Below are 10,123 nucleotides of genomic sequence, written 5' to 3'. Positions count from 1 at the left end.
CCCCATATTTCCTATATAATGCACTACTTCTGACCAGGGCCTACCTCTAGTCAAAGATGGTGCACTATATAGGAAAAAGGGTGCAATTTGGGATGGACACATTATTTCCATGAAGTACCTAAACTGTAACCTCCTGCCTCACAAGCATTAAACAACCTCTTCTGTTTGTTATGCTGAACAGCAGATTATTTATTTTGTTAAATCTCAATAAATGTTATTTTATTGTTTTAAAATTCTTGTTGTGGCTCCATCTGTTGCACTCCGTGTGAGGAAATCCATCCACCCCATCTGTTGCATTCCTTGTGAGGAGCATAAGTGTCAAATGTATGATAAGGCTGAAGAATCCTGCGTCATTCGAATGCTGCCAGTAATTTCAGAACTAATAGAAAAGCACTAGGTCCAAACAGTCATATTCCCACTCTCCCCGCACTATCACCACCACCATCATCATCACCGCCTCCGCTCCATCAAGTTGTTTGTTCCTTCCAGTTCTAAGCTAACATGACTGTATTTGTGATGTCACCTGCCTCAACTCCCTGTGAGACCCCCCCCCTTCCCCCACCCCACCAGCATCATGATGAGAGAGCAGACTAAATATAGTGAGATATAGCTGCCAACCTGGTGGCTCGTTGAGGAATTCTGCTGTGTACTTTTGCATCGCTGCTCTGACTGAAAGACCCAGGTTGTATTCTGAATAGCACCCTATTCCCTATATAGTATGCTTCTTTTGACCAGGGGAATATAGGGAATATAGTGCCATTTGACACATCCCAAACACAATTGACTGATCACTGTGGCAACATAATAAGCTTCATGTTCCAAAAAAGAAATACATCATCTTTTCAAACTAGAATTTACATAACAATTACAAAAACTACATAAATACACAAAGAGACAATATCAAAAGTATTATTTGAAGATAATTGGCCTAATGTATTAATCAATTCAGCTCTACATTCAACAGAGAATCATGACAGAAATTTTACCTACATAGTGTCTGTGTTGGATGAAACCTCTTATCTCCAATATAGAAAACAGCCATACTTTACCATTAACAAACATACAATTAAGAAACTTCAGAAGCTATTTTGAATACATTTTCTTGGCCCTAGAGTTGATGCATGTAAAAATGTCAATGCACAACGGAAAAAATGAATGGTTACGAAGTTACAAGGTTTTCCTTCGAAAGCAACGATAGGATAAATATACAAGTATATTTCTTTGTTTATACATATATTATGTGTAACATTATAATGGATTGTGTAGCTGTTTATAAATGACTGTATGTCCTTTTATTATTACTAGTAATAAAACAGTACCAGTAATAACGAGATAACTGAGACAAATCCCATGATGTAGCCTACCGTATGTTGTTACTGCCCTCTAGTGCTATAAGAAAACAGTGGTACTTCATAAGCGGTATATGTACACTTCTCAGTTTCATAGAAAACAGACTGTTTAATCAATACGTATACGTTGTAAGAACCTTTTTCATTGAAATCAATAACACATTTCTTGGGGAAAACAAACAAATCTCATAAATGGTCTAGGTGATGTGTGTGGAGGTGGCAGGTAGGTCACAATGCAGAAACAACTTTAAGGGGAAACCACTACTCTAGGTGATGCAGAAGCAACATTATGGGGAAACCACTACTCTAGGTGATGCAGAAGCAACATTATGGTGAAACCACTACTCTAGGTGATGCAGAAGCAACATTATGGGGAAACCACTACTCTAGGTGATGCAGAAGCAACATTATGGGGAAACCACTACTCTAGGTGATGCAGAAGCAACATTATGGTGAAACCACTACTCTAGGTGATGCAGAAGCAACATTATGGGGAAACCACTACTCTAGGTGATGCAGAAGCAACATTATGGTGAAACCACTACTCTAGGTGATGCAGAAACAATATTATGGTGAAACCACTACTCTAGGTGATGCAGAAAGAATATTATGGGGAAACCACTACTCTAGGTGATGCAGAAACAATATTATGGGGAAACCACTACTCTAGGTGATGCAGAAGCAACATTATGGGGAAACCACTACTCTAGGTGATGCAGAAACAATATTATGGGGAAACAGCTACTCTAGGTGATGCAGAAGCAACATTATGGGGAAACCACTACTCTAGGTGATGCAGAAACAATATTATGGGGAAACCACTACTCTAGGTGATGCAGAAGCAACATTATGGGGAAACCACTACTCTAGGTGATGCAGAAGCAACATTATGGGGAAACCACTACTCTAGGTGATGCAGAAACAATATTATGGGGAAACCACTACTCTAGGTGATGCAGAAACAACATTATGGGGAAACCACTACTCTAGGTGATGCAGAAGCAATATTATGGGGAAACCACTACTCTAGGTGATGCAGAAGCAACATTATGGGGAAACCACTACTCTAGGTGATGCAGAAACAATATTATGGGGAAACAGCTACTCTAGGTGATGCAGAAGCAACATTATGGGGAAACCACTACTCTAGGTGATGCAGAAACAATATTATGGGGAAACCACTACTCTAGGTGATGCAGAAACAATATTATGGGGAAACCACTACTCTAGGTGATGCAGAAGCAACATTATGGGGAAACCACTACTCTAGGTGATGCAGAAACAATATTATGGGGAAACAGCTACTCTAGGTGATGCAGAAGCAACATTATGGGGAAACCACTACTCTAGGTGATGCAGAAACAATATTATGGGGAAACCACTACTCTAGGTGATGCAGAAACAATATTATGGGGAAACCACTACTCTAGGTGATGCAGAAGCAACATTATGGGGAAACCACTACTCTAGGTGATGCAGAAACAATATTATGGGGAAACAGCTACTCTAGCTGATGCAGAAACAATGTTATGGGGAATAGAGTTCTAGATTATGTGTGTGTGGAGATGTTATGGGGGAACCAGTGTTCTAGATGATGTGTGTGGAGTTGGTGCAGGGAACTAGTGTTCTAGGTGATGTGTGTGTGATGGAGGTGGTGCAGGGAAGCAGAGTTCTACGTCAGTGGTTCCCAACCATTTTCGGTTACTGTAACACAAACAGTTTTTTGCTCTGCCTGGAGTACCCCTGAATTACCCCCTCATGTGCACTTTATCAGTAAGCCTATGGTCTCATCGGTCTTCTCAGGTACCCCCTGTGGATAAGCCAAGTACCCCTGGTTGGGAAATAATGTTCTAGGTGATGTGTGTGTGGAGGTGGCACATGAAGTCTCCCCTGGTGGTGGTGTGGCCGGGGAATACAGCATTACAGAAGTCACACACATGAGACTGCAGCGCCACCTCTGACATCAGCATCATCCCCCCGGTCTGGCTCAGAAACTCACTGTCCAGGAAGGAGCCACATGCCGAGGGCATCTGAGCAGGGGGGAGGAGAGAGAGGTTTTAGGGGAGGCACGGGGATGGGGGAGGGAGAGGACAAACAGATGTTATGTTTAATGACATGACTAGTCAAAAAAAAAAAAAAAATTAAAGGGGAGAAACCTACCCTGAACATTTGTCGGGTCATATCATCACCCCAAAATCGACCTGCTTGCTTCGGGTCCCCAGAGACACTGGAGGGTGCCATCTCTCCATTACCCCCAGGTAGGTTCAGAGGTCCTAGGAGGGTGGCTTTGAGGACCTCCTTCCTTTCTGTCCCTGGATGAGTGAAGTCCAGCCGTAGTCTGCCCAAATCCCCAGCCAGTAGATTAGTGAGTGACCCCATGGCCCCAGATGGCCTTATAATGCCATAGTGTGCAGCAGGGTTGTGTGTTGGGACCATTAGGGTTTCTGGCCATGCAGGGAGAGCACCGGAGCTCTTCTGGGTGCACTGGATTGGGATTGATGCCATTACGCTGGGGTCTCCATCAGGAACAGGGGCTCCTCCTAAGGAAGGAATAAGCATGTATAAGTCTGTCAAACATCTTGAATGTCTTGTAAGTCGCTCAGGATAAGATCAGTTTGCTAAATGACAAAAATGTAAATGTAGCCTACTAGATTCATTGATATTGTATATATGCACTGAATTCACTGATTTTGACACTCATCGTAACACAAAGATAAGAACCTGCAGAATAGGCATGGCATGAGAAGTACAACAAGGAAATGGGAGTGACCTTGCTGTGTCCTCAGTTTCTCTGTGAGTTTCTTGAGTAAAGCAGCCTGCTTCAGACACAGCAAGCGCAGTTGGAGGAACTCCCTGTACAGCTCTGTGTACGCCTCCTCCATCTCATGAGCACAGGGATCTTTACAAAGCCATCTGAAAAGAGACCCGTACATTACAATGTACATGAAAAATGCTAATGTTCCAGTCCTAAAAATAGATTTTGAGGAGGGACTTCTGCTCCTGTGATTGTAAAATGCTAAAGCTTTGTAAAGCTATAGCATGTTATGCTTTTGTCAGCAATGTGCCATGTATAGTTCCCTTCCCTCAAATTGAGTCTAAAGAAGGAAGTAATAAGGAAAAAGGGAACCAAGTCGAGGGGAGAGAATGGAGTCCTATCCTACAAAACACATCTGTGGGGACTCTTTACGTGCAAAGTCAAATACATATAGACATCAGTGAACACTTTTAATAATACCTGGCTCTAAATGTACTAATTACAACTGATATTTGGTATTTCAAACACATATTTTCCCTCCAGACATAATCAATCACATTTGTCTTTTTCAAGAGGCATATTCTATTCGATTTATGACAAGAATTGTAAACTGTACATGCACTCTTACTCTCTACAAGGAACTCAAACAGAAAGCACTAATAACACATTCATAACAAACCAGGAAAACACAGACAATGTCATTACACGTGCCTGTCTTGTACAGGCTTTCTATAAGGTCATATTTAAAGTTCCATACATGTTTGATATAGCCAACCTACAAATTACCACTTAAATTACATGTTGAAGTGTATAGGACTTTTGTGATTATCTTTTAGAGTTGTATTTGGAAACCTACATATGCTATGTTCTGTCATTACATTTAAAATAGCCAACTGTAATTCTTGAAAACAAAGCACATGTTCTCCTAGCTTCAGACGTTGTTTTCACTGATTTAATTTACTGTACACGAAGTTGAGATAAGGTCAACTCTGGGCAAATTTGGTCCAGGCATTTTAAAGATGGAAACACCATAGTGAACACACTTAAACTGACAAAGGTGAAGATAAATATAACTTACGACCTTGTATGGTCTTCCCCAATGACACGACAGGATATCACTTTGAACACGAGTTCATATCTTACATATATTAAGAAGAAGCGGAGAGTATTTGCCTTACTGTTGATTTTAGCCTACCTGTTAAACACAATAATCCCCGAAACAGGAACAGGACAAGTTGTTCTTACCGAATGCCATTATAACCGGATCATCTGTTGAACTTTCAAGAAGGAGAACAACAAGAAAGTTGAGTTATTTCCGGAAAAACTGCTGAGCTTCGGAGCAGCACTTGACACATTGTTGATCTCTTAGTTGGTGAATCAAGGATTTAAAGTGGACATATATTGATCAGCACAGATGCAGACAAAAGGTTATACATCTCATAGTGTCATATACACACGAAGTATCACGTTACGTATTTTAATTTTTTTTTAGTCCATGATTAGAACCTTTCTATAGGTAAAACAAAGAACACGCCCACCACCTGGGGCGGCAGGTAGCCAAGTCGTTAGAACGGTAGCCAAGTGGTTAGAACGAAAGGTTGCTAGATCAAATCCCAAAACTGACAAGGTAAAAATCTGTCCTTCTGCCCCAAGGAAGTTACCCCACTGTTCCTCGGCCGTCATTGTAAATTACAAGTAGTTCTTAACTGACTTGCCTAGTTAAATAAAAAAATATATATATTTATTTTCCAGTGGTATGGTTATGTAAACAATTTAATAAGGTATGTAATACATACTTTACAGATTTATGTTTTGACCAGACAGACCCTTGATCATTTTACAATGCACCATACTTACAAAGTTAAGTAGTTAACTAAAGAAGTGACACCTACAGTACCACCACCTACACACACAACATATCCCATACTATCTCCACTCCACATACTGCCCCACAACATGACATTTTGGAAAAGTGTGTGTGTGTTTCAAGTTTTATTGTCACATGTACAGTGAAATGCCTTTCTTGCAAACTCAAAACCCAACAATGCAATAATCAGTAGCAATGTATGACTAGAAAAAAACATGAGAAATAAGAATAAGACATATATTATACACAATAAAGTAACTAAGTAAATATTTAAAAAGTCAGTTCCAATACCATATTTACATCAAATCAAATGTATTTATATAGCCCTTCTTACATCAGCTGATATCTCAAAGTGCTGTACAGAAACCCAGCCTAAAACCCCAAACAGCAAGTAATGCAGGTGTAGAAGCACGGAGATGTGCAAGGATACTGGAGCGATGGAGGTAGATATGTATAGGGGTAAGGTGACTAGGCAACAGGATATAAGATAAACAGAGTAGCAGCAACTTGTATGCAAGTGGATGTGCAGGTGTGTAGAGTCAGTATAAATCGATGTGCATATTATGCCTGAGCGAGCAAAAGATGGAGTGAGTGTTTGTGTGTGTGTTGAAGTGACAGTGTGTGCGAGTGTGTAGGGACCTGAGAGTTTGCATAGAGACAGTGCAAAGATTGAAATAAAAGGTCAATAAAGATACAAGGTTAACTCAGATAGTCTGTGTAGTTATTTTGTTAGGTATTTATCAGTCGTTGCTTAGGGATAGAAGCTGTTCAAGAGCCTGTTGGTTCCAGACTTGATGCACAGGTACCTCTTGCCGTGCGGCAGCAGAGGAAATAGTCTATTGTGAGAGCTTGAGTGTGTGTGTGTGTACATACGTGTGATTGAAACCATATGTGTGACGTCTCATGCACAGTGGAATGGATTAAGACATACATAACAGTCAAAGCCATCCATGCACTGACTCATTGATTCTCCACATGTTAACAATTGATCAGTTCGTATAATTCTATGCCTCTGTCCAGAGAAAATTAGATTAATGGTTTCTGTTCCATTAGAATTAGTCTGAGAGCAAATTAATACATTTAACAAATAGTCTGGTTGCAGCAGCTGCACCCCTTGAGAGGCCCGTCAGTAATGTGTTTATGTAATAGTGATAACTACTCCTACATCATTGATATTTAGAAGTTTAACTGACAGCCTATACTTCCATAGCTGGGGCTACGGCCTGGAAAGCTGTAAAAATATATATTATTGAATTTGACATGGATGTTAATTAATTAATTTCCAATTGTGTCACTTGTCAGTCATGCTCATAAATCTCAGATAGTATGCATTATTTTTTGCTGTGTCCTCTTCTCTGTGCTTTCTAGAATCGGAGACATCTTTACTGCTGCACAACATGGTCCTGCTCTCCGTGAACTACCCCAGCTCCTGACCAGAGGAAGAAAGCATGCGGTCTAAGGCACTGCAACAAAGTGATAGAGGTGTCACTACAGATCCGGGTTCGATCCCGGGTTGTGTCGCAGCCGGACGCGCCTGGGAGACCCATGAGGCGGCGCACAATTGGCCCAGCGTCGTCCAGGTTTGGGGACGGTTTGGCCGGCTGGGATGTCCATGTCCCATCGCGCTCTAGCGACTCCTTGTGGCTCTGCCGGGCGCATACACGCTTGACTATGGAATAAATGTGGGGCTTTTTTTGCTCAATCGAATTCATGCTGATAAAAAAATTGACACATGCTCAAACTCGCACACTTTTGATAGACTTAAAGGGGCAATTTGTAGTTGCTACATCCATTTTTGGACCTATAAATTAAATAAAAAAATATATCCATTGATTCTTGAAGAATATAATTTATAAATGCCTCATGAGCTTAGTTCAACTGTCACAATCCATGCGAACCCAAAACATAAGATTGTTTTCCTCCAATGTTTGTAAACATTGTAAATGTAAACAAACACTGTATAGCCTCATAACATGGTTAAAACTAGAATTTTGATACCATAGATGGTCAGTTCTTGCATCCATAGCTCTGTCTATTAATCTGAGTGTGGTTACATTTCTCCAGGGCCATCCCTCAGCTTTTTACCAAAACAGAGGCGAGGGCGACCGTTTTGTTATTGTTTCATCTATGGAATTGCCCTTTTAACAGCTGAAATATATCACAGTGTCACCAACAAAAAGGTAAACAATAGGCCTATAGCAAATGCAGCATATGGCATTCATTTTCCACATGTAAATAGCACTTTTCAGTAGTGCTCAAAGCATGACATTCCATGAGCGGAGCATTTATTTTTCACCTGGAATCAATGAGCCCAATCAGTCCTCCATGACAACAGAGTAGGGCTGGCTAATAAATCCTTAGTTTTGGGATTATGCTCAGGTAAAACTATTTGGCTAATCTATACTTCCATATTTCCAAGTCCTATTCTTGAAGATCAAGGGGTATAACATTTATTGGAATGACTGGAATTCTGATAGACTTTGGTTTTTAATGTAAATATATAATTTAATCGTGTTATTATATGTAGTAGAAAGCGATGGGTTAGGAGAAATTTAGCATCTATATATGGCCAGCTATGTAAACTTTAACATTGATTTATCCTGCAATAGATGTCGTTCAATTGGTAACATACATTTTTGTCTTCTTCTAATGTCTCTTAAGGGGAAAGTAACTAAATGTAATCAGATTACGTTATTGAGTTTGGGTAATCCAAAAGTTACGTTACTGATAACAATTTTGGACAGATAACTAGTAACGTAAGGGATTACATTTAGAAAGTAACCTACCCAACCTGTGCATAGATAATAAACAGCGAGTAGCAGCAGTGTAAAAACAAAGGGGGGCGGGTGTCAAAGTAAATAGTCCGGCTGGCCATTTGATTAATTGTTCAGCAGTCTTATGGCTTGGTGGTAGAAGCTGATAAGGAGCCTTTTGGACCTAGACTTGGCACTCCGGTACCGCTTGCCATGCGGTAGAAGAGAGAACAGTCTCATACTTCGGTGACTGGAGTCTGACAATTTGTTGGGCCTTCCTCTGACACCGCCTAGTTATATACAGTGGGGCAAAAAAGTATTTAGTCAGCCACCAATTGTGCAAGTTCTCCCACTTAAAAAGATGAGAGAGGCCTGTAATTTTCATCATAGGTACACTTCAACTATGACAGACAAAATGAGAAGAAAAAAAATCCAGAAAATCACATTGTAGGATTTTTAATGAGTTTATTTGCAAATTATGGTGGAAAATAAGTATTTGGTCACCTACAAACAAGCAAGATTTCTGGCTCTCACAGACCTGTAACTTCTTCTTTAAGAGGCTCCTCTGTCCTCCACTCGTTACCTGTATTACTGGCACCTGTTTGAACTTGTTATCAGTATAAAAGACACCTGTCCACAACCTCAAACAGTCACACTCCAAACTCCACTATGGCCAAGACCAAAGAGCTGTCAAAGGACACCAGAAACAAAATTGTAGACCTGCACCAGGCTGGGAAGACTGAATCTGCAATAGGTAAGCAGCTTGGTTTGAATAAATCAACTGTGGGAGCAATTATTAGGAAATGGAAGACATACAAGACCACTGATAATCTCCCTCGATCTGGGGCTCCACGCAACCCCCCTCCACGCCACTCCGCCAACCGCCAGGATGCCCAGCATCAGAACATTCCAGGCATTCCCGTGATTGGCATGTCGGACCCCGCGAACACTGGGTACTAGTAAGTACAACACAACCACCTACTAGCCTAACACATAACACACAGCTGTCTGTGCGGGTCGCTACAGTATAACTGTATCGTATTGTCATTGTTACACAGCATTGGACCTCTCTTGCACAGCGCCATGGTGGTATTTGCAGGGTGAGTCCATGAAACTGTCGTTGCCATGCGTGCAAGACAGCAGGGATCAAACGTCACTTCCATTGGCTGGAACGATTACCATAATGTGTGCAATAGTTTATATAGTTGTGTATATATATCAGAAATATTTAGAATATTATTGACTTGTGAACTCTAAAATTAAATAGTTTTGTAGCTACAACATGTAATCTCAGCATGTAGGTCACATTTATCTAAAACTTAACTGAATTCACTTGATACAATTGAGATGCCATGGATGGATCCATTGTAGGGACACTAAATAGCCTGCAGATGTCAAT

At 40.7% G+C, this 10,123-nt stretch overlaps 1 protein-coding gene across 1 annotated transcript; it reads right to left on the bottom strand.

The window, feature by feature from the left end:
• Positions 1–583: 583 nt before the first annotated feature.
• On the bottom strand, positions 584–5,375 carry LOC120025709. Its single transcript, XM_038970288.1, has 4 exons — positions 5,300–5,375; positions 4,120–4,262; positions 3,510–3,889; positions 584–3,379 (listed from the first exon to the last, which is right to left on the bottom strand). The coding sequence occupies exons 2-4, from the start codon at positions 4,229–4,231 to the stop codon at positions 3,200–3,202; spliced, it is 672 nt and encodes a 223-aa protein (XP_038826216.1). The 5' UTR covers positions 4,232–4,262; positions 5,300–5,375; the 3' UTR covers positions 584–3,199.
• Between the last annotated feature and the right edge of the window lie 4,748 nt (positions 5,376–10,123).

The sequence above is a fragment of the Salvelinus namaycush genome, chromosome 2 (assembly GCF_016432855.1).
Source record: "Salvelinus namaycush isolate Seneca chromosome 2, SaNama_1.0, whole genome shotgun sequence".
Classification (NCBI taxonomy): Eukaryota; Metazoa; Chordata; class Actinopteri; order Salmoniformes; family Salmonidae; genus Salvelinus; species Salvelinus namaycush.
Note: the sequence above shows the minus strand (reverse complement) of the source record. Positions and strands in the feature narration are given on the sequence as shown.

What these genes read in the sequence shown, in the direction of transcription:
- LOC120025709 (XM_038970288.1), bottom strand. Translation starts at nt 4,231, where the DNA reads ATGGAGGAGGCGTACACAGAGCTGTACAGGGAGTTCCTCCAACTGCGC. An exon ending in GAAACTGAGGACACAGCAAG is followed by an intron (nt 3,890 to 4,119) that starts GTCACTCCCATT and finishes TTCCTTCCTTAG; the next exon opens with GAGGAGCCCCTGTTCCTGAT. An exon ending in TGACCCGACAAATGTTCAGG is followed by an intron (nt 3,380 to 3,509) that starts GTAGGTTTCTCC and finishes CCCCCTGCTCAG; the next exon opens with ATGCCCTCGGCATGTGGCTC.